Source organism: Littorina saxatilis, linkage group LG1, assembly GCF_037325665.1.
Source record: "Littorina saxatilis isolate snail1 linkage group LG1, US_GU_Lsax_2.0, whole genome shotgun sequence".
Lineage (NCBI taxonomy): Eukaryota > Metazoa > Mollusca > Gastropoda > Littorinimorpha > Littorinidae > Littorina > Littorina saxatilis.
Genome location: NC_090245.1, coordinates 78,860,543 through 78,888,419, shown reverse-complemented (window position 1 = coordinate 78,888,419; position 27,877 = coordinate 78,860,543). Strand labels below are relative to the sequence as shown.

The window sequence follows — 27,877 nt, the reverse complement described above, 5'->3', positions numbered from 1 at the left end:
CATCATAATAACAACGCACACACTAACACACACACACACACACACATGCACACACTGCGTGCACACACACACACACACACATGCCACACATACTGACACACACCGCCGGTCACACACACACACACACTGACACACACACACACTGACACACAAATACACTGGCACACGCACACACAGTCACATTGGCTTCAACACTACACACTGGCCGCAAACACACACATGTGCTGAGCCGCCGGAAAACTACAGCTCAGTTCAACAGTTTCATATTTTTAGTCAGTCACAACAGGGACCTATAATATAGGTCTATGGTCACAAGTACAAGTAGTCACAAAATATATTCAATTCAATATTCAACACTGATACTTGACTCTTGCATGTTCACAGTGCACTTTTGGGGGGGGGGGGGGGGGGGGGTCGGGAAAAGGCGGGAAAACAGAGATGTACTCACAGTAATCCGTCACACCTTGGCTTAGTGTTCAAGTCAAAAGCTCAAAGAGTTGGTGAGAGGTCTTGAACGCCGTTTGAACACTCTAACTAGCTTTCAAAAAGACTTACACTTTATCGGAAAGATACAAGTTGTGGGTGAGCATAAAAGCCTTTATTTAATGCGCCCAATGTCTGGCGATTCATTTGTGGGTACGCATTTACCTTAGGTACGGTATGGAGACAGATATTTCCCCGACTGCGCAAGCGCAATCGGGAACACGATGTTTGGAAATGGCGGATTCCGAAGAACTAAAGGTTTATTTTCATTTTGTCCTTCCTCTCCACGGTTACCTTTGATTGTTTTGAGTCAGACCGAACGTGTAAATGGTGTGTGAATTATTCACAATGGAACAGTGTAAGAGGGTTGAACTTTTTTCAGATGGTTTGCCTGACAGTTACATTTTTCTGCCACCACGGTGATAGTTTTTGACCAGGATCAGGTTAGAACTGCTCCGAGCAGAACTTTGAGGAGTGTATTTGAAGCACTGTGTAAACCCGTGTTCCTGGTTGATTCCCTTCAGTACGTGACATGGTCACCAACATTTAGTAACATTTTGCTAAAGTTTGTGATTAATGAGTCCCTGAGTTTATGTCTCAGTGTTGCGGAAGTCCCTCAGTTCCGCGAGCGATGTGTTTCGATCACGATTCCTCACACGAGGTCTTTGTATTCAATTCAGTTTCCCATGTGGATGATGATCTTTTAATGTTTGTTATTTTGCCTCGGGTGACAATTTTAAATTGCTATGTTGTTTTTGTCTTTTTCAGCATATGGTTATGAGCTTTCGTGTATCCGAGCTACAAGTGTTGCTAGGATATGCTGGACGAAATAAGAGTGGACGCAAACAGGAATTACTTCAGCGAGCATTGCTTCTTGTACAGAAAGGTTGTTCAACTCCGGTTCAAATAAAAATCAGGGAATTGTACAGGTAAACACTTCACTATCTCTGTTTTTCATACAGCACATAACAGGGACATCATTTTACTATTTGGTAAAGTAATCCGCGTTGAAATATTTTAGAATTGGTAGTAATATAGATACAGATACATCCTGTTTCAGCTACCTGTTGAATTTGAACACTCAGATCAGAAGTTTTGTTTTTGATTTCTTTTAAAACTGTTCAATTTGAATAAGAAAGCTAGTACGATTCAAATGAACTCGATAAGTATTAACTATTACCCTGCGTTATACCAGCTTGGTGCTGATTCACAAGGAGTTCAGAGCACTGATAGTGACACTTGCATTTGTTGCAGACAAATATATGCGTCCAACCACAGGAGGCGGTTGGACGCAACAGGAATTGATGGTGGGGACGCTGCTCCACAAATGGTCAACCCAGGGATGGCCCCGATAGGTATGAACAGGTCTTTTGTGAGGGGTGTGTGTTATATTAATCATCAGCCTTCTGACATAATTTGCTGGTTGTATGTGGTGCAGTGTTTGAATAATCATTGATGATGACTTTATTTATTACTAGAAGAGCCTTAAAGGCACAGTAAGCCCCCCGTAAACTATCACAGATACTGTCAGTGTCAGGCTTTTACACACAGTACAAACGCCCTCGATTTGAATGCTCACCGAACGGGAACATCCTGGCTGCTTTCCATCGAGAGTGAGAAATTTTCAAAGAATTTATTTTCATGGATCATCTTATCTACAATCAGGCGCCTCGTTTTGGCTCTAGAACTAACTTTTAAAATCTAAATAAATAAATTGACATCTTGTAACACAAACATTCTAAATCATAAAAGATTTCTTTTTTCATCAAGACAAGATCAGTACAATTCAAAGTTTTGAAAGTTTTAAAAAAAGATTGCTCGGAAGCAGGGTCACGAAAGGTCGTGTCTCAAAGTGGACCATTTTTCTGCATAGCGCTCGCTTTCTTTGAAGCCAGCCACCGCCAACAAGTTCGTGTGACTTGCAGTCGTTTGTTGCGTTTTAGAATCAGAGGTACACAATAACGTGCTATTGCAGATACAGCCAGTCGCATTGAAATCACAAACTGACGACTAAATTGTGAAAAAAAGGAAAGTGGATCACACAGGTTCACGATGGCTCAGGGGTTAGATAAACCACGAAATCTGGTGTGTGGTTTACGCGAGCTAAATAGCAATTCAAACGAACTGTTTTATTTAATGCTATTAAATGCTATTGCAAGTGTGTTCCATAAGGTTAGAACTGCTTTTTTCATGAGAAGATTTAAATCGTTTTGTAAACCATTTGAGACATACTGGGGCTTCAAGTTCAACCCAAGAAAAGCTGTGGTCATGCTTTTGCGACATATAATATACGTCTGTGATACTGGGTATCAGTTATGGGACATGAGCACTTTGAAAAAAAGGGGTTGACTGTGTGAAGTCAGTTAGTGTGCTTTGCGTACATTACAGAAGGAAACAAAACCAAGTGTGATCGGAAAATCGTCTGCGTTTATCGCCGATCATTGATGCTTTTGAAAGATCTATTGCTCAATTAATTAAGTGAGTTATAATCCAGCATACAAAATAATGTTGTTGCTGTAAAGTGTGCGCGTTAGTACTTTAGACAATTCATTCTCCCGTTTATGGAGGCGAAAGTAACTTACGACAAGGCTTTGTTCAATTCCATCTAAATCTGAAATAACTAAGTGTTATATTATTTTCTGTGTTTTTATTGCCTATATTGGAAAAATGTGTCCTAACCTAAAATCATGTGCCCCAACAAATTTTCTTTGGTGTTTCTAACAAAAATACCAGCGCATAGAAGTGCAAAGCTTTGTTCATGTCCCACTTTCAAGCGCCATTTTGAGGCCATGCTTCGATAAACAAAACAAAAATTTTAAATTCACAAACACAACTTTTTTTGCAAACACGTTTTATTTCATCAGACAAAGTTGTCATACATCACATGAAACCATCAACTGAGTCCAAGGCTTTGTGAGAGCAAGTTTATCTTCTTCTTCTTCTTGTCGATCACTCAGATGGAAACGCCGGTTCTCAGCGCAAATGTTGCCGTGCGCTGTAGGTCGTCCAGATTAGAGCAAGTTTATAGACCAGCAAAGTTAAGTCACTCACTGATTTTGTTGTTACCCAGTATCACGGACGTGTACATATGATGCTCACGTGAACCATGCCATGCATTCTACAGAAACTTTCGAACAACGAAGCCTTAATGTTGATATCATTGGCAGTGATGTACATTTTTCTAGCAGCCTTTAGGACAATTGTCCTGAAGACAGAAAATCAATAGGACACAGTGTCCTGAGATTGCAATTTCAATAGGACAAAAACACGACTCGTAAAACCGCATTTAAAAAGATTTTTCAGTTTAAATTCTTCCACCTTCCGCGACTGTCATGACTAGATACTCAAAGGATTGAATCACATTTCAAAGTTATTTGAACAGTTGTCGGGGTTTTTTCACTGTCCATCTGTCGACAATGTTTTTCAGGCATTTTCACCATCACTCTCCACTTCGACGAGTTCGTTCTCGGTTGACGTTGTTGTTGGTTCAGCTGAAGCCACAGTGGCTGGCGAACGCAGCATGGACATCAATGTCTGCTGATTTTTATCTGCTTTGAGCTTTTTTTTCGGACCCATGTCGTTTCTCTTTCGTTTTAATTTCGCACAACGCACAACGGTTTTTCCGAATATTATGACGAAAAGTAATGCCTTGTGCATGTGCGAACATGCACGGGTGGTTCCCATTGGTTTAAACGATTTATTGCTGAGCCAATGAATGCACTCGAGGCACCATATGGGTTCGGTTTTCTTTTTTTCTTCTTGATCCAACTTGAGGATAAATTAATTCAAAGAATCAGATCCCATATGGTGCCTTGTTCACTCAACAAACTGGTCACACGCAGTGCATACTTTCGCTTGGCAAAACCGAAACCAGCTTTCCTCACGCAGTGTTTACTTTCGCTTGGCAAAACCGAAACAATCTTTCCTCTTGAAAATTGAACAGTCCGCATGTCCGCTTCATTGTCAAAAACGATCGAACCCTTGACCACTTCTTCCGTAGGTTAATCGGACCTGTGTCCTGCTGGGGTTAAAGCTATAGGTCCTGGGGAAATTGGATCGGTCAGAGACCGGAGACCGACTAAAATGTACATCACTGCATTGGCAAGTTTATTGTTTTTTCGTTTAGGCAGAGAACTTCAAGGTTTACTGGGTATTTTCATGAAAATTAATGCTCTTTTAACAAAATTTGCATTTCAAATTAATTCTGGATGTGTTTTTGTGACTGCGTTCTGAAGTTTCGTAAGTGGTACAGATATTACCATGTTTGTCTTACAGGGGCACTAGACTTCAGCAGCAAAAACCTGGCTGCAGCAATTAATCCAGCTCCCTCAGGAATTCCGGTGCATCCTGATGTGCGCTTCAAACGACTGCCTTTTTATGATATCCTAGGGGAGCTATTGAAGCCCACAAGTCTAAGTAAGTATGTTGTGTGTGAGTGGCAAGGGTCAGATGTTTGTGAGTTTCATTTTTCAAAATTGGTCATTGTGCATTTTATTTGGAGGATATAATCAATAAAAATAGGATATATTTATCTACTATATATATATATATAAGAATGGATGTAAGTGTGTGTGTGTGTCTGTGGTCACCATACCTCAGAGATGGCAAGAGGCAGGAACAAGATAGTGTGCATGCACGCTGCCTAGGAGTCGCAGATATGCACCTGGGGTTTAGTTTCTTGATTCATTGTTTCCTTTCTCAGATTATGAACCTCCCCTTCTATAACAGCCTATATAGTGCAATGCCAGTTCAACGCCTACCGTTCACCTGTAGCAAGCATATAATGCCAGTGATATTAGAGACTATGGCCCATATGAGGGGAAGAGATGAAGAAAGAACAAATAACTGGACAGTTCCGGGAATTTCTAGAAGCTAAGGGAGGTAACTCTTACTGTTTTATGCATTGAAAGGAGGTAACTCTTATCATGCAGGCATGGCTGATCATTCTAATAGAATATAAAGAGTCGAAGTGAGAAACTCCCAGGCGAAGCCGGTCCCTGAATGCTAGTTTACAAAAATAGAAGTGCCTTGTTTTCTTGATATGGCCATGGCTCAGAAATGGAGTCTAAAGTTGTGACAAAAGGTGATTGTGTTAGAATGTGTCATTTATATCGTTAAGTTTGAGGAGAACGATGTAACAAATCCAACACAACAAGTCCCGAAGAAATTGGTCATTTATTTCATCCGTAGTACACAGAATAGTACTCATGTGCTGTTCATAACTCTAACAACATGTCACAAGAATAAAACAATGATTCAGTCAAATTATACCACATTCCATGTTAAACAAACATTGCAACTGATACTAAACTCCTGAATAAACATGTATGTACAAAAACAGGATTGAGTGTGAGCCAAAAACCTTATAGAAAAAAATGCCTGCTCATGCTGTTCATAACATTACACCAATGTGAGCGTGCTACGACTATTAAGATCCAATCATACCTTTTCTTCAGCAAAATTAAGATGAATTATGCATTAACCAACCTACAAACATCACAAGCAAATATCTGAGCGGTTTCACATGCGAAATCTAGCTCCTATTATGCCATAAACCCTTGTATAACTTTCACAGTGAATTTCAAGAAGAAAAAATCAGAAAATCTGATTTAAGTTAGACTACAAGTATCAAGTCAAGTGAGAGATTTAGTAAAGTGACAAAACCTATCAATGCATTAACAACTAGCCCAAAATGAAGCTCAAAATAGACCCACAGGCAGAGAAATCTGTCATTGCTATTTGTTGTTCATAACTTTACACTGTGACAATTTACTTTTTCGAACACGGCAGTCAAACCTTGCAGAACTTTGGCACACTACATATAGTGATAATACATACATGTACAAAGTAGAACACTCATGCTAAGCAAAATCTTGCAACTAAAAGTACTTAGACATAAATCGAAAAAAAGAGGTGGAGTTCATAACTTTACGACAAATTGTATGGAATTGTAAGCAAACATGAACATTTTTGCTAAAAGATCACCCCGTGCTTACACAAAACAGCTTATTAAGGTTACAGAACATACATTCACTAACAACCAGGCAAAAGTCAATGATTTAATAGACCCACAGGCAGAGAAATCTGTGGTTGCTATTTGTTGTTCATAACTTTACATCGTGACAATTTATTTTTTTCAATACAGCAGCCAAACCTTGCAGAACATTAACACACTGCATATGATAATAATACATTTATGCACAAAGAAGAACACTGGTGCTATGCACAATCTTGCAACTTAGACATTAATCGAATAAAGAGATGGAGTTCATAACTTTACGACAAACTGAATGGACTTTTGAACAAATATGAATATTTTGGCTGAAAGATCACACAACAGCTTAATATTAAGGTTACAGAACAAAACTCCTGTTAGTCAAAAGCAAGTTGCACAATTTGGAGAGAAATACTGCCTCCTATAATATACTCCTGATCACAAAACACGCCAGAAACCCAGCAAACGCTACAAGTATGGGAAGGCTAACTGGGAACATCTCAAAGCCGATGCGGCTCGAGCATCCCAGTGGCTGCAAGCAATGAACGCTGAGGGCTGTGACATCCACTCGCTATGGTCTACATTCAAAGGCGAACTCCTCACTGCTACTGACCAACACATCCCATCCAACACATGCTCACCAAGAAGCCGCCCACCATGGTTGAACAATCATCTGAAGAAACTGCTAAAAAGGAAGAAGAGATTATACAGACAAGCCCAAAATCTGGACTAAGACCTGTCATCTCCCTCCTACGAACTTGGACAACACATGCTGCAACAAGTACCATGTAATCCGTACCTAGGCGTACCATGTCAGAGGATCTATCATGGAAGTTGCCAACATCACAAGTAAAGCCAACTCCTCAACTGGATTCCTACGTCGCAACCCACGATGCTGCCTCAAAGAGTGTAGGCGCACAGCATTCATCTCCCTAGTGAGGTCCACGCTGGAATACAGCTCGGTCGCCTGGGACCGCCATCTTAAAGGGGACATCAACAAACTAGAGATGGTCCAGAGGCGGGCGGCCCGTTTTATCACCCAAAACTATAGGGACCGCCCCTCCGGCTGTGTTACCAAGATGCTGAGCGACCTTTGTTTCCCAACCCTTCCAGCAAAGAAGGCGGCAGCAGCGACTGATCTTTTTTCTACAAAGTGTCAACAGGCCTGATGCCAGCACTACCTGCAACAAATTTCATAACCAAGGAGGCTACTGGAAAAAGACGAATCAAACCAAGAATACCAGACAAAGAACATTGTGACTTAACTGGCACAAAACAACAGCCTGAGTAATATTCAAACAATCACTCAAACAATCACTCAGACCCCCCAGTATGAGTTCTCCTACTTTCCAAGAACAATAGCTGATTGGAACAATCTGGAAGAAGAGACAGTCAAGAAAACAGACAGTTCGCGCTGCCTTATTAAATAAATAAGTGCTCTCCCCAGTTCCGCTGGTACTATGCTAAAGATTGGATTCTGCCCGCTTACAGATACTGACACATGTTCATAACATTACTGCACAGACACAGAAAACGCACTGTACATAAATCCGTGAGAAAAATGCGAACACGCATAGCAGAAAAGCATGTTGAAACACACTATTACACACAGAAAGACCTGTTATGAGGAATTCATAATGTTTGACTTTTAGTTGAAGGTGAAAACAAGTGCTCGCTTGTAAGTTTTAGTGGAGTAGTTGTGGAGGACTGCCACGACATCGGTCGACTGAATAAAAAATTCTGACACTGGTCCAGCTGGCCATTTCCAGCCATCAGGCATCACGGATCTTCTCCAGGTACCTGCCCCAGCACCCCTCATCTGTAATCTTTGTCACCTGCAACAGAAGCAATGGCAATCAGAGAAATGTTTTATGCTAACAATAAATAGCTAGGCAAATACATTATCAGGCCACTAAGTCAGCTGCTCCAGTAATTTCAACTTCCTGTTCATTACAGATCCCTTCCCTTCAGACCTTAATATAAAGACTTGCCCCTTTTTAAGACCTTGCTTTTTCACATTTTTTTTTCTTCTCCATAGCATGTCATTTAATCTCCACATCACGAGGCCCTCGTTTTAAAGACCTGTCTTTTTTTTACGACCTTTTCTTAAAAACTGAAAGCAATAAAAAAAGGTATACAACTCAACATCAGATTTGTGTTGCAAAGTTATGAACAGCAACAAAACCAAAGCTTTGTTGAGAAACTACCAAGACAGTGTTGCTTCAACCATCATTCCCTCTCTAAAGCTAGTTTCTGCAACAGCAAAAACCTAACAGCTACCCTCAAAACCATAGAAGAATCAGTATTAAATGCAGTTCATAACTTTGCGACAAACAGTAACCATGAAGTAGGCTTGGGATTTGCAACAGCTGTAAAAACCATGAAACGTAAAACAGATTCAAACCAGGTGTCTGAAACAGAATCCACCAACTAACATCACTTTGGCTTCCTGCATAATAACAATACAATTCAGTTTTTGTGCGAACAACACATTTCCTGACAGTGCATAACTTTACATCAAAAATCCGGCGTAAAGTTATGAACAGCACCAACACCACATCAGTATCCAGAAACAACTAAGTCTGTGATTTTTCAAGCATATCTCTGTCTCTGAGGCTTATTTCTGCAAAACAATATCACAGCTCACTTCAAAACCATAGAAGAATCAGTATCAAATGCAGTTCATAACTTTGCGACAAACAGCAACCACAAAGCAGGCTAGGGATTTGCAAAGTTATGAACAGCTGAAAGAACCATGAAACTTAAAACAGATTCAAACCAGGTGTCTGAAACAGAATCCACCAACCAACATCACTTTAGCTTCCTGCATAAAAACAAAATAATTTAGTTTTTGTGTGAACAACCTGTTTCCTGACAGTGCATAACTTTACATCAAAAATCCGGCGTAAAGTTATGAACAGCAGCAACACTACATCACTATCCAGAAACAACAAAGTCTGTGTTTTTTTCTAGCATATCTCTGTCTTTGAGGCTTATTTCTGCAAAACTCTATCACATCTCACTTCAAAAACATAGAAAAGCCAGTGTTAACTGCAGTTCATAACTTTGCGACATCCTCACCACACCCAGGAAACAGCATGCTCTGTAAAGTTATGAACATACATACAAAACACAAATTCAAGTTTTCTCGCAGCCTGAAATAAAATGAAGCAAACAACAATATCAGCTGCAGTGTCTTCCTGCAAGAATGTACCAAATAATTATCAACAAGAAGAATATGGTTACTGTTCATAACTTTACACAAATCAGACAATAGACCTCTGGTGCAAAGTTATGAACTGCACCGGTTTTAATTATTAAGGGCATTTTTTTGTTCCATCGAAAACCATATCAAAGCTGACACAGCATTAGTAACACTGAGCCATTTATTTCTTTTCAAAACATATTTTAAACAAAGAAATCTGTTAATTCAGAACCCGCATGCCTCGAATACACATTTTGTGTTGCAAAGTTATGAACAACGGGAACATACGGCTTTGCCGAAATTGATCGAAGTGAAGATAAGTCAAACTGTCAAGTTATTCCAAATCGTTGTTACAAATATGAATTTTGCTACTATTCCTTGAATGGTTCCTTCGATAAGACCTACACAAATGTATGTGCATAACACTACGACAAATCGTACAACAATCGATGACAAAAACCTTGTTTTTTCACTTCCAAAGTGAAAATTCAAAATGTCTGTTCTGGCAACATACATGGGAAGAATCAATCCGACATACATTTCAAACACCACAAGTCGTAGACTAATGCATTGTGACACAATCCACAAAATACTCTGCAAAAACCAGAGGGAACGTAGTGCATAACGCTATCGAAAAAAATTACGACAAAACATTTACCTCTTTTTTCTCCGCTTTCTTCTTTCATCTCGCACCTTCCCAGCTGATCACTCCAGGTCAACCGTTGCTAATGGCGCGAACAACGGTCACATGACTAATAAAAGAGTTCTGGGACCGAAAAAGTCCGATCAAAAATGTAGTGCATAACGCTGTCCTCTTGCGACAATTTGGCAAGTTCACTAGTTTGGCTCTGATTACCAGAAAACCGTCGCGCAAATCTAATTTTTTCTTCTGGCAAATAATACTTGATAGTGTTGTGATTATATATATGAATACAGTCAGACGGTAAAAGTTGTTCGATAGCTGATAAAACACAGAGATTCTTCCGCTAGCATTCTTGCGACAATTCGTTATGACCAACGCTTCGGGTGTTTCCGGCCAACTGCTCGGCTCCGCGAAGACCGTTTTTTGAAAAAAACCTATGCGACGTAATCTGCAGGCTTTTCGGAGTTTGGAAACGTCAGTTTTCGCATGTGTCCCTCTCACAGTTAAACATAAACATGATTCGTATGCAACCTCTGTTAATATGTCACAAGAAAATCACTAAAACACAGCCCGTTTTCTGCACTAAATGCATCGTCATGATCACAAAACGTCAAACGGCATTCCATTTTCGGAAGGAACAGAAACGTAAACATGTGTCCGATGCAACTAATATGCTTCCGTTTTCTAATTGAAGCTCTGTTTAAAGATATTAGTGATCAAATAAACGAAGCGGGTGAAAATAGCGTTCGACGCCATTTCTGAGCCGTGGCCATATACTTAGGGGAAAAAATCTGTTTGTGTCTGTCTTCTCCTTGTAGTGGAATTCCTGTTACTATATAATGTATTTTTGATATTTTTTGCTGTTGTTTTTTGTAAGAGAGCAAAAAATACTGATTTCTTTGTTTGCTTCTAGTCCTTTGCATCTGGTTGTTTCTCTTTCTGTTCATTGCACAGTGCCATAACTCTATTTTTTACTTTCAGTGCCAAAGAGTAACAGCCGGTTCCAAGAGTCCTATTTTGTATTCCACCTCACTCCACAACAAGCTCAGGATATTGCAATGTCAAGGTAAGTTTCTCACTGTTTCAATAAAGCTTGAATATCTTTTATCAGCATTTTCAAATTGTAATTTATATGTGTTGCTTAGAGTGTAAAACTGATAGTGATACTGCTAATTCAGATTAAATCATCAAATGTTTGTGATTTGTTTTTATCATGTGCTGCTGATTATCATTAAGTCTTACAGCTGAAATTGTGTCTAAATGCTTCAGGTTTTATTTCTTAGGCGTCAGTTAACATGAGTGTCTTTCTTCTTTCAGAGATTTTCGACCAGGGACAAAAATGGAATACACAGTGCAGGTGCAGCTGAGGTACGGGGAACATTTTCTACATCCTTTTACCTGTTGATTTTTGTCCTGTTATAAAGTTCACTGTAAATTTCAGGTACATTTGTGTGATTTTAGCAGTTTCGTGAAAAACAATGCAGGTTTATTTATTTTTACCATGTATCATTGTATGTCTTTATTTAAGAGAGGGCCTATTCTGTATTCAAGATGCATTTCTTCTTGGGTAAACATTCATGATGTACACATACAGAGCTTATATGAGAAGGAATGTACCTTTAAGTTTCATGAAACTAATTAGCTTAAGCCTAAGGCCTCTAATGGACCTTGTTTTTTTGTGAAGTACCTGATCAGCGATGTAAATGAGGTTGTGTTCAAGGTTCTGCCTGTTGGAGACGAGCTGTGAGCAAGATGACAACTTCCCTCCCAGTATCTGTGTGCGAGTTAACAGTAAAATGGCTCAGCTACCGGTGAGTGCTTTAGTCTTCAATGTTTTTCTCTTTTCCTCAACTTTGGCAGTTCCATTAGTCATTGAGCTACAGTTTAATGATACTTGGTAGTCTGTACTCTGAGGATTTCCACAAGCCTGTCTTAGCTTTCACGGCGCATGTTTATATGTGTTGGCTCAGTTGATTTTGCTGTCAAAGGGCAAGTAGCATGGGTTTTGTCAGGGAACAGAGAGTAGAAACTGAAACTCTCCTGACCTTTTCAAGGAGACTCAGTTTGTGGTATATAATTACACTTTAACATGCTTCCATTTGAAACTTCGAGGTCTTCATCGGGAATTGAAGCCCGACGGAGCGAAGCGACGGAGGGCTTCAATTAGACTTTGGGAGGGCGTCAATCCACGATGAAGACCGAGAAGTTTCAAATGGAAGCGTGTTAATGTTTTGTAATTCAATCTGACGACGATCTCTTTCCTGCTTTCATGCGATGGTAAACAGACAGAATTGGTTCTGTTCTGTTCACACACTACTTTCAGTCCACCTACCTGCAAGGGTCAAGTCCCAAGAAATGTGTCTCTGTATTCCTATCGTATCACTCTCCTCCTGTTTTGTTTTCTTTCACATACATTTTCCCTTCTTTTTTGACGAGTTTCTGGACAACAAACTCAAAACAAATTCTTTTCATCACAAAAGCGATCTTTGGAATTGACTGACGTAGTCCGAAAGAAATCATGCATCAACCTACGTCACGTATCCGACGTCATCACTTCGCATACCTTATGGTCTCGGTATTTCGCTGGTACTTCATATTTCCTACTTGTAAAATGACCCTCAAAGCTAACCGAGACTAGTTGAGGCTGTATCAATGCGCCTCGCCAGCAGGTTGTTAATGGATTTTTTAGCGAGTGACTATCGACAATTAGTGACCGGTAATTTTTAATGAGTTGGGGCATTCTGACCAATCACAGGATCTGTTTCATTAAAACGCAAACTCGATTGAATTACAATATTGGTTATTCCAGAACCCTTTCTTTCTGTGCATGTGTAAGTAGATAATGCAGTACAAAACTCTGGCCTCATCAAGTGATTTTGTACAAAGGACTATTCGTGTTTGAGGTGTTTTTTACATTTAGTCAAGTTTTGACTAAATGTTTTAACATAGACAGGGAATCAAGACGAGGGTGTGGTGTATTAGTGTGTATCTGTAGAGCGATTCAGAGAAAACTATTGGACCGATCTTCATGAAATTTCACATGAAAGTTCCTGGGTATAATATCCCCACACGCAGACCTGTTCACATCTACGGTTTGTCCGTAATTTCTCTGATTTTTATATGCAGAATACGGTGCTATGGATTTTTAATTAAAATTCCGAAATTCCGATGTTTTACTCACACAAAAAAATGTTGTACTTTTTTTTCTGTTTCAAGATGTTTTGACCAATTAGTTGGCCGTTGCGCTGAAAAGATGTTTTCCGATCTACCGAAAGCACGCGAGTTCTCAGCATTGAGTCTTTGTTCTTAGACTTAGTTCATTCAGCGTCTGCGTGGCAACTTGTGATTGAAGTGAAACATGGAAAAGAAAAAAAGAGTGCGAGATTCAGATAGTGAAGAGGAGACACCAGCTCTGTCACCAAAGAAGACAACAGTGTTGATGTTTCACCTTGGCTTGTTAATAAATAGTCATTCCCATTCTACTGCGTCATAGTGTTTCAGTTTGTGTGCTTTGTGAGCAGAATTATGTCTTGAACTGTTGTTACAGCTTACTACTGAAACATTTTAAAAACTACTGAAATTTGGTTTGTTTACTACTGATGAGCGTTTTGAGTGTGCACAGGTCTGCACACGTTTTATTCATTTTTTCGATGAATGTCTTTGATGACGTCGTATCCGGCTTTTTGTGAAAGTTGAGGCGGCACTGTCACGCCTTCATTTTTAAGCAAAGTGGTTGAAATTTTGGTCAAGTAATCTTCGACGAAGCCGGGACTTTGGCATTGCATTTCAGCTGGGAGGCTTAAAAATTAATTTATGAATTTGCTCATTAAAGTTGTCATTAAAATCGATTTTTCGCAAACAGATTTAAATTTGATTGCATTGTATTCCTCATCTTCTCCTAAATTCAAAAATATATAGATATGTCATGTTTACTCTAAAAATGTGCTCAGAATGAAAGAAAATAGGTTCAGTAAGTACTACGGACGTGTGCTTTGCGGTGACGAGCGTGACCCGTCTCGGTCTTTGGTATGGTTAGCCGAGACTATCTGAAAGTACTCTCGGCGATGATTGGGTTGTGGTGTTGATCTTGACTAAATGTTTTTATATCGTTTCTTTTTATTCTCTTTGTGTGTGTATGTGTTGTGTGTAAATCAGGAAACTGCAAGCTGTGTCATTGTTGCTTCCAGCCTCAGATGACAAAAAGTCAGTTGGACCTGGGTTGAAAGTATGTATAGGTCCAGATGTCCTGTGTTTAGGAAGAAAAAGATTGTCAGAAGACCTCCTACATGTCAAAACTATCGGACAGTTGAACGCCCAGGGGTCAGTCCAATGAGTCGGATCAAAAAAGTATGTGCCAGTGACCGAAGACAGTGACCTGGGCACAACACTGTTATGAATTAGAATTTTTGTGGCACAAAGTGAACAGTGTGGAATGTCTTTCAGAATCCAATCCCAACATCCAAACCTGGTGTGGAACCCAAGCGGCCTGGTCGACCGGTGGACATCACCTCCTTGTGTCGAATTTCACCGACAGTTTCCAATCACTTGGATGTCTCATGGGCCTCAGAGTTTGGTCGGGTAGGTGTTTTCTGTTACTTGAAAGTGAAATAAAATTGTACATTACATGGCAGATTTCTAAACAAAAAGAGGACACAACAGTAACCAGGTTAGGCATGTTCTTCATCAATATTTCGCCAGCAATAAACTGCCTTCTTCAGGATGGCAGATTTCTGTCTGATTTGGTCGTGTGTGTCCTGAAAGGTCAGACATAACTGAAGTGCAATGGCTGCTTAAATGATGTTCAGAAATAACTGAGGAAATCGTGTCAGATTTGTTCACATAGAGTTATTTCTAGAATTGATCACAATTCATCACTTTTCACAATGTGCTTTGTAAAAGGCTAGATTTATGGCCAGTGGTTTACACTACGAGTTACAACCTAGGATTCCTGGGTGATAGTTATCAAACTAACCAAAGACAGACACCCTCACCCAGTCAGTCTTCGTCGAAATTTAGAAGCTTGTTGGTCATCAAGAAACATTTTTGTGAGTTTGAGGGCTCTTTGCTGGTTGTTTCTCAGTGTTTGCCTTGGTGTTTTGCAGGGTTACTGTTTGGCTGTGTACTTGGTGCGTCGTCTGTCTTCAGACATCCTTCTTCAGCGATTGAAACAGTTTGGCAACAGACATCCAGACCACACACGAGCCCTCAGTGAGTCCAAGCACAGTTTCTTCCCTAAGATTGTATAATATTAAATGCTGCAAGACAACATTTATGTCATTTTAGTGACAACAGACCTTGAATGTAAAAAGTATAACTGGAATTTTGTTTTATTATTTAGGTTTGTCTGTATAGCTATGAGAGAATTGATACATTTTGCTTTTTGTGTGACTTGACCAGTGGGGAAACATTTGACTTTGTTAAACTTGAATAACAAAAATAGTTTTGAGTGCAGAAGTTTTGCTCATCAGGCTTCTTTTTTCTCTTGAAAGTTAGCACAGTTGTCAAAGGCATAACCAGTTCTGCGTTTTGCCGTCTTTTTTCCCTATTGTCTTAAAGGTGTTTCATAAGTACAGTTATCAAACGCATATTTAGGTCTGTATTTTGCCTTCTTTGTTTTTCCCATTGTCTTAAAGTGTTTCTTTACATTTTCAGTCAAAGAAAAGCTTGCCCATGATCCAGATAGTGAGGTGGCAACAACTAGTCTCAGAGTGTCCCTCATGTGTCCCGTGAGTTCTTTTTTGAATAATTTGTTCTCCTCTTAGTATTACTATTAGTGTGAAGCACAAATAATTCAGCGAGATGATGTTAGTTTGTGCTCATGTTTTAAGTACAGAAAATGTACTTTCTAGTCTATTCTTGCTTGTGCCTATTTTGGTACAAAGAATGTGCTTGGATGAAGTGACTTGGTTCACATGAGCAGAAGATATGTTCAGTATGCAGTTTGGTCTATGTTTATGCTTTTCTTCTCCATTTCTCAAAATATATACCCACAATGTTCTTTTATTTCGCCTTTGTTGTCAGGTTCACTGATCTAAGGCTGTTGGGGTCAGTTTGAACAGTGTGTTTTCATAACTTGTGTTTGGGGCTTAATCTTCAGGTGCTATAAGGTGAAAACCGGAAGGTGCTTTGATTTACATGCAAATGAAAAGAAGACCGTACAGTTTTGTATTTAAAGCAAATTATCTTACCAATATTTTCAGCTGGGTAAGATGCGGATGACAATTCCATGTCGGTCGAGCACATGCACCCACCTGCAGTGCTTTGATGCATCCACGTTTCTGCTGATGAACGAGAAGAAACCCACCTGGATCTGTCCTGTGTGCGACAAGCCTGCCCCCTTCGACAAACTCATCATCGATGGGTAAGTCATGGTCAAGGTGTTGTAATGCAACTTAAGTGATGATTTACTGGTTATGATGCCTATTTGTGGGGAAGAAATACTCAAATAGGAATAGAGCATAATGTGATGACGTTCAGGAATACCCAAGTTGCTTGACACATCTTCTTCTTCTTGTCGTTCGCCAATGCATGATGGCAGATAATGCGTGGTACAGTGATTTGTTCGAGAAGCGCCATGCAGGCTCCATACCTCCGTCTTCAGCCCTCTAGGTTTTCTGTAGGGGTTGCCCCACCCTTAGCTCCTGGCCCGTATGTCCTACCCTGGGAGCACAAGGGGGATTGTTTCTCCGAGGATCCCACCCCGGTTGAAGCTTTTACTCGGGTTGCTCCCTCCCCAAGAATAGCTGCCTTACTGGGCTGACGAGTCCATTCTGCCCGGCTAGTTCCCCATAGCTGGAGTGCCTTCGTCCGCCATTGCAGCCGTTGGGAGAAAAAGTAAAAAAATAAATCTCCTCTTCCGCCTGCCTTGCCGTTGAGGCCCGGATATCCTGCCGGTGCAGGGATTTGACTTTGGAGTTTGCTTCTCCTAGACCAGTTGCCTGCCATGGCTACAGTCTGAGTCTGGTCTACTCAGTAGGACATCCTCCTCCGCCTTCACAGCCGTTGGGAATTCTCTTCCTCATCCGCCTGTTCCACCGTTGGGATGCCCTGAAGGTGCTATTTGCCCATAGCTGGGAGATCTGTTCGTGGACACCAGGTCGCGCGTCATGGGGGCAGATCCTCCTCCCCGATCCGCCTTGCTTAGCCTGGGGGCTCGCGCTACCCAGTTTCCAGGGCTGCCAGCGTGGAGGCGCAAGGTCGGTCTTGAGACAAGCAGTACTTATCTAGTCCGGAGGGATTACACCACAATGGATACCTCGCTTAGACTGCAGCTAATGTCATAACAGCCGTCACATACAACACAGACAAGCGCAGGCAGAGCAGCAAGCAGGTACATGCTATATGCAACCAACCACCATGACACAGCCTACAACCCTAGACTAGGGTGGTCCAAGGGAGGGCATCCTATTGATACCCCACTACCCGCACACACCAAGCACACATTCATCCCCTGGAGTCTATATCCTTGAGGTGGATAGAGGCTCCTTAGTGCCCCTGCTTGACACATGAATTATGCTATGAAAATCTTCAGCATTTGAATATTGACTTGTTTTCACATTTTGACCTCCCATCGCGATATAACCTTGAACGGTTGAAAACGACGTTAAACACCAAATAAAGAAAGAAAGAAAGACATTTTGACCTTTTTGGACTTGACAAGAATCAATTATCTACATGCCAAATCTTTTTGCCAAATTTAAAAAAATAATCGACATGCTATTTTTCCTACAACTTTGTATCCCTGTGCACAATTTATGCAAATCCCCTTCCTTTTGACTACTTTGTTAACTCAATGTCTCCAAGGTACCCACTCATATTGCTCTATCTGACATGGTACGGATATATCCATACACACAGTCACTTCAGTCGCTTCCTGTAACGTCGATCTAACGCCTGTATTCCAGCATGTTGATACACAGTTCTACAATTCTGAGTGACCTACTGCAGCACAGCTGGTCTCGGCTAAAAAAAACTTGGTCAACATAGGTGGGGTAGAAAGTGTTAAGGCAACAGAGAGAAATTTAGCAGGTTTCTCTTCTTCTGACAAATAGGGGTCAAAGGTGAGATCAAAGATGCTGAAGAGCGATGCACTTACCTTGCTTTGACCCATTGTCATAGCAATCAGACATGAGATTTTTACGCATATCATTTGAAATTATGGTCGGGGTATTAACCCTATAGTTGATCAATTAGTCATGAAATAATTTGATGGTAATCCAGTCGATAAGTCGCTTGTGATCAAGCTGAAGAAAACTCTTCCTATTATAATTATAGCAGCAGAAATGAAAGTAAGAAAGGAAGAATAGGTATGTGGTAAGTCTTCGGTGTGGATTAGGTAAAAAAAAGAACAAGGAAATTTCATATATATACTACCCAAAGAAGTAGACATTAATTAATTGACAATAAAAGTAACAGAAAACTGAGTGTTGTATTGAGATAGCTTTAAACAAAAAATTCTGATTATCTTCAACTCTTTGCCCTTTTTTTTTCACAACCCAGGTACTTTGTTGAGATTTTCCGACAGTCACTCGAGATCAGCGAAATTGTTTTCCACGAAGACGGGAACTGGACACCGCTCAAACAGCCCAAGCCCCATCATGTGCACGCCAGTCCTTCCACTCCCAAGCCTTCTTCCGCCTCTTCCTCTACTTCTTCAGGTACTACTAAAACAGGTATGGTCTGTGCTTCATTTGCATGCAGTAGCTCTGGTGTAACTTGGTGCATGTTAGCAAGAAATCTGAAACGTATAACTGCTAACATTCCAAAATCAAGAGTAAAACAAGTCGCGTGAAGCAATATAAAAACATTTAGTCAAGCTGTCGGCATCGAAGGAAAAGATTAACACCAAAAAACAATCATTGCCAAGACAACTTATATTAGGATAGTCTCGACTAACCGACACTCAAAGACCGAGACGGGTCACGCTCGTCTCTGCCCGGTCGTGGCTTGCAAACGCAGTACTTAAAACTATTTCTGTAATTCTTAGCACATTTTTAGAGTAAACATAACATATGTATATGTTTTTGAATTCAGGAGAAACTGAGGAATACGATGCAATCATTCTAAAATCTGTTAGTGAAAATTCGATTTTAATGAGCAAACTTAATTCATCAATGTTTACGCTATTGAGCTGAAATTCAATCCCATAGTCCGGACTTCGTCGAAGATTGCTTGACCAAAATTTCAATTAATTTGATTACAAAATGAGGGCGTGACAGTGCAGCCTCAACTTGCACGAAAAACCGGATATGACGTCATCAAAAACATTTATAAAAAAAATAAAAAAAATAAAAAAATATGTGTGGGGATATCATACCCAGGAACTCTCATGTCAAGTTTCATGAAGATCGGTCCAGTAGTTTTGTCTGAATTGCTCTACACGTACACACACACACATACATACACTATGACCCTTGTCTCGATTCCCCGTCTATGTTAAAACATTTAGTCAAACTTGACGAAATGTAAAAAGGTAGGTTTTGGGAACGTTTAGTCATAGACAAAACAAACACGTAAAATTCCACTCGTGCAAAAAAAACAACACGAGTGTACGTGGGAGTTTCAGCCCACGAACGCAGAAGAAGAAGAAGAAGACAAAACAAGACATTAACTAATGCATTGATCTAGTGATCCTTGAAATGGACCAAACAACAGAGAATAATGAAACAATAAACCAAAAAGGGACTGGGCTCATTTAAGCATTGTCTCGCCGGTCTCAAAATGGCGATAGCCAAACAACTTGTCTGAAATATTCCAAATACTTACCTTTCTTGTGTTTTGTTTTGTGTGTGTTGTTATAATTCTTGGTGCGTGTCTTTTGGACTGGTGATTGTACTAACAAGAAAGGAAAGTACACTGGTACTTGCAGTGTGAGACCCCTCCGATGAGAGGACACCTCTGAGTAAATTATGTGTTTCTCATTGATCTGTTTATCAAAATATGTTTATCCTAAATGAACACATTTTAATTTTAGATAGATACCACTGCACTTGCCACCTGTGTTATTTATGCTGAGTAATTTTTAGATGGAGAATTAGTTTATGTATTTACTTACTTATTTATTTTGTTCCTTTGCTTTTTTTGTTTGTTAGTTTGTCTATATACATAGCCATTTACTAATTTATTGATTAAAACATTTGTAACCGTGGGTTTTACTTAGACCCAGCTGTAATACAAAAAGTCAGTGCTCACTCATGCAGACTTTCAGAATTTTTTCTTGTGAGTGTAAACACTTTCATGAAAATATTTGTAAAGTTCAGTATAACTTGAGTACAGTTTTGGCAATATGTATAAACTATAATGGAAAGAATGTGTTATGTAAATTGCGACTTTCTTTCTTGCTTTGTAAATATAACAGTTGCTACTCCTTATCCCAAGTAGTGCAGCTTCTGAAGTTGTTATCAAACAATAGCTGAAAATAAGTCTTTTTTTCCTCTTTTTTTTAAACCAAGCTTACTTCCATCAGTATGGTAATTTGACATTATGGTAAAATGATCATTTTCATTTTAAGAATGTCTATTCAACCTCTCACATTTTTCATTGTTTCTGAGGATAGTCATAGTTGCGATAATAGTTCAGTATGAAACTAACATTTTTGAATTTGTTGCTCTGTTTCCCCTTGTATCTTTGTTTTCCTTTGCTTTTATGTAGGTGTCCTTTTTGGTGTTTGTCTGATATCCCTGGCAAAGTTAAAATAGTGCGTGTCAGTAATGAAACTAGTGCGTGTCAGTAATGAAACTAAATACATGTTAACACTAGTGTTTAGAAATGTGTTAATAGGCTTGTTGGAGTGGTGGTGGTGTTTGTGCTTCAGTAGCAGTGTGGGAGTTGTTAACATAATAGATTATGTTCATTTCATTTTTTTCATTTTCATCACATTTTTGTGTTAATACTAGTATCCTCTTAGTGTGAGACACTGCCACTTAAAATGTTAGGATTAGTGTCTATTAGTAATGGTGGTGGCAGTGTATTCTAGTAGGGCTGACGTGTGTGTTTCCAGGGCGTGCAACCAGAAGATCCATTGTAGACCTGACAGGTGATACGTCTGATGAAGATGTCGAGATGTGGTGACATGCATCATTGTACCCAGGTCCCAAGATCCATTTCTCTCCTGCTTGCACAGAACACTGAAAACCCAATTTTGTGCACCTGTCAAGAGGATTCAAGACTTTTGCTTGCATGCAAAGCTAAGAAAAATGGATGCACGTTTTGCTTGCCTTGGAACTAGGCTCAAGATTTCAGACACAAAGTGACAAACTGTTGGATCTTACGCATACAGAAATCAGTGCCATCTCCAACTCTGAAAATTGATACTGCAATGCCAAGAAAAAAGAAGTTCATGCAGGAACAGTTTAATAATCAGATTGTTGAACTTGCTGTCTTAGCAGCCTGCACATGAAATAGCTTCGACTTATTTTTTCATTTGATACTTCAAGTTGTTTGCATTTTTTGTTGGTGTTCATTTTCTTTTCAGATGAAAATAAAGTGAAACAAACTTTGTACAAGCTTGATTCAGATTATTTCTAATTTATAAAAAAACATTTTGGTAAAAATCATCCATGGATATGTTTTTTCTCTCCCCTCCCACTGCACGTTCATGTTCATAGAAGACATTATTCATGTACATAGCCAGGTTTTGCTTATTGTTTTGGTGTTTATGTTCACATGCAAAGGCTTGTCCAGTAAGGGTTATTAGCAGTGAGCTCAGAAGAAAGAGAATACCGTATTTCTGTGTAAAACTGCCCCATGTGGACTTTTGGTGTCATGTTTTGTACATAGTTCTGTTGTCTTCCTGTTCCAAGAAAGTCTTAGTCATTGTCTGCTTTGTTTGGGGGAACCAGGAAAACCTTGTGCATAAGGTAAGCGCGCACACTGCCTTGCAAGTAAGCGTTGTTCCTGAAGTGGATGTACAGTTTTTTCAGGTAAAGAAAAATGTCAATACACTTCCAAATTGCAAGATGTATTGTAGTGATTGTGCCATGCTGTTTCCAGGTAGCAAAAAGAACGACGTCATTGACCTGACGTTGGACAGTTCAGATGAGGAGGAGGATGTGAAGCCAGGGTGCGGAACGCCAGTGACCATCACCCCGGGTCCGAGTCACTCTTCGGAGGCCAGCAGTTCCAGCGGCTGTATGTCCCCGGCTGTCATCAACCTTGATGCCCCCTCCCCGCAGGCCCTGTCGGTACACTCCCTCTCGGCCAGCCCCTCCCCCATGGTCGTTTCCTCCTCCCACTCCACCACACAGTCCCCCTTCTCCTCCCCCAAGCCATCCCCCGCCCCCGTCCTCAACACGCCCCCTCCCGCCCACAGCTATCAGCCCAACCCTCATATGGCGCATCGGAGCCTGTCGGTCAGTTCCTACCCCCCTCCCATGGGCGGCCCGCCCCCTCTCATGGTGGGGCCGCCTCAGCACACAGGTATGGGTATGCCGCCAATTAACTTGGAGGCACTCTCGGAGGCGGAGTTTGAGGAGTTTCTTCACGGCCTTTCATGGGGTGTCTAAGAAGGAAGATGGTGGGAAATTGTGGTGTGCTGTGTTGTGGTGAGGGGACCACTGGGTCATTCAAAACAGAGAAATACAAACTGTGAAGCAGCGTACATATGTCTGTGTGCGTGATCCTCTCCTGTCCGAACTGAAGGCTTATTACCCCTATGACAGGAGAGAGCTTGCCAACAGGTTATTAACAGGTTAATTTAACTTGAGTGGATGGTGATGTGTATGGATGGACAGTAGGAGAAGAGAAATTACATTGACTGTAGTGTAAAACACGCAGGTGAGAGAGACTGAGCGTTCACAGCCTGTTTGCATCGAGAAAACTTGAGGCTTGGATCGTTGTGTGTATGGCAGCTTGTGTAGTGATGGACGTGCATCATGTCCACTGAACGGACAGCACGTGACAAGCAGCTCTACACAACTTGGAAGATTTTATCGTTCTTTTCGCCCTGCTCTCCAGCTTGTGCTTTTAATTTTGTCTGTAAAGTTGTGGTGATTCTGAGGCTCTTCACTAACAGCATTCTGACTGTTTCAAGATATCATCGTTCTCAGTTGGAATCATCTCAAATGTCGGTTGTCTGGTTCTCATTGTAAAGCATCACTAATATATGTTTGGTGGATATTGCATTGACATACATGTATATAAATGTAAATGCATTGTGTATCATATGTGTTATCTTGTTTTCGCTATCTGTCCACCCATTTGTTGTACAAGAACCACAAGTACTGGAATAATAACATTAATTTTTTTTTTAAACAAGCAAAATTATGTTCTGGAATGTAAGAATGTTTATAATAGACAACAAAAAAACAGCTCAGTTTTGGTTAATTTGCAGAAAGACAAATAAACCACAGAAAGTTACATGAGAGGGAATTGGGCTTCAAGGAGATGGTCCAGTTTTTTCCTCTTACGAAGTACCTGTGATCTGTTTATTGGACTGTCGAGTCAGACTGAACTTGAAGCTTGAATATTTTGTCTCAAAGTTTTAACATTCCACAACATAATATTGACCGTTTAAGAGGTCTTTGCTGTCCATTCATTTCGCAACCTTGTTTCTGAGTGTTCTCCACTATCAGACATCGATCTTTGCATTTTCATATTCAGGTGCTTGAAGCTGATTGGGTATAACTACTTTCCAGAAAATGTTTTGGGAAGCCTAGTCTTGTCAACTGTTAAGACACATTATCCTAGAAAGGTTGCCTGAACGTCCAGCTGTCTTTTTCCAGAAATAGGGAATTGAAAACATTGGCAGCAGAAGTGCATCCAAAAGAGCAGTTCTGTATGTTGTGCAGTGTGTTCCTAACATCAGGCATGGTACAAAGCTGCAATTTTGCGAAAATCAGCAAAAGTAAACAATTCAGGCCTGAAACAGTGAAAGTCCAAAAAATGGTGGACTAGCCTTTGGCTAGTGATTTTGAAAATGTACTTGCTAGAGAGCAAACTTTACTAGCCAAACAAACAATTTGTTTCAGCAACTTTACTCGCATTTGGCGAGTAGATCAACATTTCTACTCGCCAGTCACATGTTTCCACTCGCCATGGCGAGTAAAATACTTGCCACTTGCACTTTCAGCACTGCAATTCCTAAATATTTTTATGATAGCTCCCAGGAACCCAGACAATAGTGGCCAGAAGTCAAACATTTTCAGTGAAAATCTCTTTCAGAACAGTACCATGCCTGCAACACACAAGAATAATGTTACTTTGATGGTGTAGTTTCTAGTCTACAAGCACCTGAAAGCAGAAGTGCACAGAACAATGCCTGGCACCTGTTGAAGAGCCATCTCTCAGATGTCAAAAGACTATCTCAGATATGTCAAACAGCTATCTCTCTCAGATTATCTGATGTCAAACAGCTATCTCTCTCAAATTATCTGATGTCGGAAAGCTGTCTCTCAGATTATTTGATGTGAAAGAGCTATCTTGCAAATTATCTGATGTCAAAAGGCCATCTTGGATTACCCGATGTCAAAAGCTATCGCTCAGATTATCCGATGTCAGTGCTATCTGAGTATCTCTCTCACAAACTACAGTTATCCCGATGGTGCACCTTAAAGTCAACACATTTGTGCCACAGAGTATTTTTGTATGTTTATGTTCTATTGTTTGTATAAAACAAGCCTGTTTCTCTTGATGTTCACAAATGATGATCTTCTCCTTTGATGAAATGTTCAAGCGTGGCAGTGTTAGTGTTACGTTTTCTGTCCTTCCCAAATGTAAATTCATTTAAATTATGTTTTGTGTTTTCTGTGCATGGTTTTCACATAGGTTCTTGGATGAAGTTTTTCTCTTTGATTGGGCCAAAGCTGTTGCAAGTAAAATTCATGATGAACAGAAATGAAACCATTGGCAACATAGAGCTCTTTGTTTTAAAGGCACAATCCTTCCCATGAAAATAGTGGGGCTCACCACCTCAGACCTGGCCAGGCTTTTACATGGGGTAAGGCCATCCCTCCACTTGGACACATACATATATCAAAAATCAACATCCTGGCTGCTTCCTGTGTAGAGTAAGAATTTGTTATGAATTCTTCTTCTTCTGCGTTCGTGGGCTGAAACTCCCATGTACACTCGTGTGTTTTTTTGCACGAGTGGAATTTTACGTGTATGACCGTTTTGTAGCCCGCCATTTAGGCAGCCATACGCCGTTTTCGGAGGAAGCATGCTGGGTATTTTCGTGTTTCTATAACCCACCGAACTCGGACATGGATTACAGGATCTTTTTCGTGCGCACTTGGTCTTGTGCTTGCGTGTACACACGGGGGTGTTCGGACACCGAGGAGAGTCTACACACAAAGTTGACTCTGAGAAATAAATCTCTCGCCGAACGTGGGGACAAACTCACGCTGAGCGGCCAACTGGATACAAATCCAGCGCGCTACCGACTGAGCTACATCCCCGCCCTTGTTATGAATTAATTTCCCACAAAAAGCTACTACTGTGTTTAGAAATCGCTTCATCAAAAATCCCCACTCAGCAAAGAAAACGGGCTGTTGAACTTTGGTGTATCTTGACATGACTGTTTAACCTCAACAGCTGCCACCATTTTTTCACGGTCTTTCCTTTCATATGTTGGGTATTTTTCATATTTCGAGAAAAAAAATCTTGTTGGACAAGTGAATGTTTCTTTCTGAGGGCCAAAGAAATGTTTGCTTCAAAATGGCAAACATCTACAAATCAGGGGGTAGTGTATGAAGATGAGTGCTACAGTTATTGTCCATTCAGAGTATGGCATTGTTTTATGTTTTTATTTTAAATATCTTGCTATCTATGTACATTTTGAAATTCCTTGAGTAAGAAAAAGGAAGTTCTCTGGAAATCCGCTGTTACATTTAGTCAATTTTGACTAATTGTGTTTCAGTAGACTGGGAATCGTGACAAGGGCAGTGTACTGTGTATGTGTGTTTAGAGTGATTCCTAGAAAACTACCGGACAAATGATCTTGAAATTTTACTTGTCAAGTTTTTTCAGATGTTAACCCTGACAAATTTCAAATTAGTTCAAGGAATATCTGACGACATATCTAATTTTTAACAAAAGTTGAGGTGGTACTGTGGCAACCGCATTTTTTTAATCAAATTGATTGAAATTTTGACCCAGTCTGAACAATAGGATTGCATTTCAGCTAAGAAGCTTAAAATTTGCCCAGTTAATTAATAAAAATTTTGCCTGAAATCAAAATTACAATAACGGACATGAAGGAGGTTTTGTTGCATACTTTATTTCATTCTGAATTCTAAAATGTATAGATAATTCCTCATAAAATCTATGTATGGCTTCCTAAATGGCGGGCGTATAAATGGTGGCCATACACGTTAAACCCCACTGGTGCAAAAAACACAAGAGTACATGAGTGGAGAATAATAATTAATATAGAGTTTAAAATCAATGAAAATCCTTTTTATGCAAATTGGGTCCACCTGTGTACACGATACTGAGACAGCACTGTCAGGGTCGACAGGTTTCTGTCAGCCAGGACTGGGTCTCCGTAAAGACTTATAAGTTCAAATTTGATGTTTAGGCCGACAGACTGACTTAGTGTCTTTATTTGATATTGCTGTACACAACTTGTTTTGATTAAGTAACTCAACAGGACATAATGAAATCAAGTCTAACAAATTGACAGATGACGTTAAAACACTGCCAGGTCAGTTTGGAACTTACTCTGTAGCAAAATGTGTTAAGATGGTGATATATCTCTGAAAGACCATGTCTCTGACACTTTCGTTTGTGCTCTGCCTCTGAAGAGGAACCCTTCCTCCTGTCTTTGAGTTGGTGTACCTTTTCTTACCTGTTACTATAGCTTTGTTTGTGGCCTCATGTCAGGATACTGAATTTGGCATTGCACTGTTTACATATTTTCATGTTCAGTTATCTGTTAGGTTTTCTTGTTAACTTTATTATTATTTATTTTGTGCAAGGAATTCAGAAGGCGTTTGCTGCAAAAGTTGGTGAGAATGAGACGACAGCTAAGCAGCAGAAAAAAATAGAGGACAAAACTCACCGACAAAGTATTTGGGTCCGCTTGCTGTATGTAATTGATGCTGTTTGCTTTTTGCTGTGAGCTGCTTGTCTTCACATTGTGTGATCAAGATGAAGAGTCGGTACCGATGTTAAAATGGAAAAATGTGCACTCGCTGCAACATTGAACTGTCTGTGTGAGAATCCAGTTTATGTTTTTCTTTTCTTCAGTGTTGTTTCTTGCGGTATTTGTGAACATGTCAGCTGGGCAGGGGAATAACATGTCCATGGATGAAAAAAATAAAGCATTTGAAAGATAGTTGTGTGTGTCACCGTGTGTGTGAGTGTGTGAAACAAATTGTGCAGGGGTGCATGTTGCTCTGCAAGAAGCTGACATTTCGGCTGTGTGTGTGTGAAACAAAGTGTGTAGGGGAGAATGTTGCTAATTCTAACTGTGTGTGTGAAACAGGTAGTGTGCAGCCGGGTGCATGTTGCTCTGCGGTAAGCTGAAATCCAGCTGTGTGCGAGTGAAAGCGAAAGTGTGCATGGGTGAATGTTGGTCTGCCGGAAGCTGAAATTCCAGCTACATGTATGT

General features: G+C 40.2%; 1 protein-coding gene and 1 long non-coding RNA gene across 3 annotated transcripts; one reads left to right on the top strand and one right to left on the bottom strand.

Moving 5' to 3' along the window:
- Nucleotides 1–666: 666 nt before the first annotated feature.
- LOC138980515 (E3 SUMO-protein ligase PIAS2-like) lies at nucleotides 667–27,601 on the top strand. Of its 2 annotated transcripts, none has more exons than XM_070353413.1 (13): nucleotides 667–741; nucleotides 1,252–1,412; nucleotides 1,738–1,838; nucleotides 4,759–4,899; nucleotides 11,308–11,392; nucleotides 11,644–11,694; nucleotides 12,047–12,137; nucleotides 14,770–14,904; nucleotides 15,429–15,534; nucleotides 15,979–16,052; nucleotides 16,527–16,687; nucleotides 18,826–18,983; nucleotides 22,318–27,601. In XM_070353413.1, the coding sequence occupies exons 1-13, from the start codon at nucleotides 718–720 to the stop codon at nucleotides 22,827–22,829; spliced, it is 1,800 nt and encodes a 599-aa protein (XP_070209514.1). In that variant the 5' UTR covers nucleotides 667–717; the 3' UTR covers nucleotides 22,830–27,601. The 2 variants fall into 2 exon arrangements, with proteins under 2 accessions (XP_070209514.1, XP_070209507.1); XM_070353406.1 differs by having other exon boundaries at nucleotides 18,826–18,998.
- On the bottom strand, nucleotides 5,645–10,421 carry LOC138980545 (uncharacterized). The gene is made up of 2 exons (XR_011460380.1): nucleotides 10,342–10,421; nucleotides 5,645–8,313 (listed from the first exon to the last, which is right to left on the bottom strand). It is a non-coding gene; the product is annotated as an uncharacterized lncRNA (long non-coding RNA).
- Nucleotides 27,602–27,877: the final 276 nt, after the last annotated feature.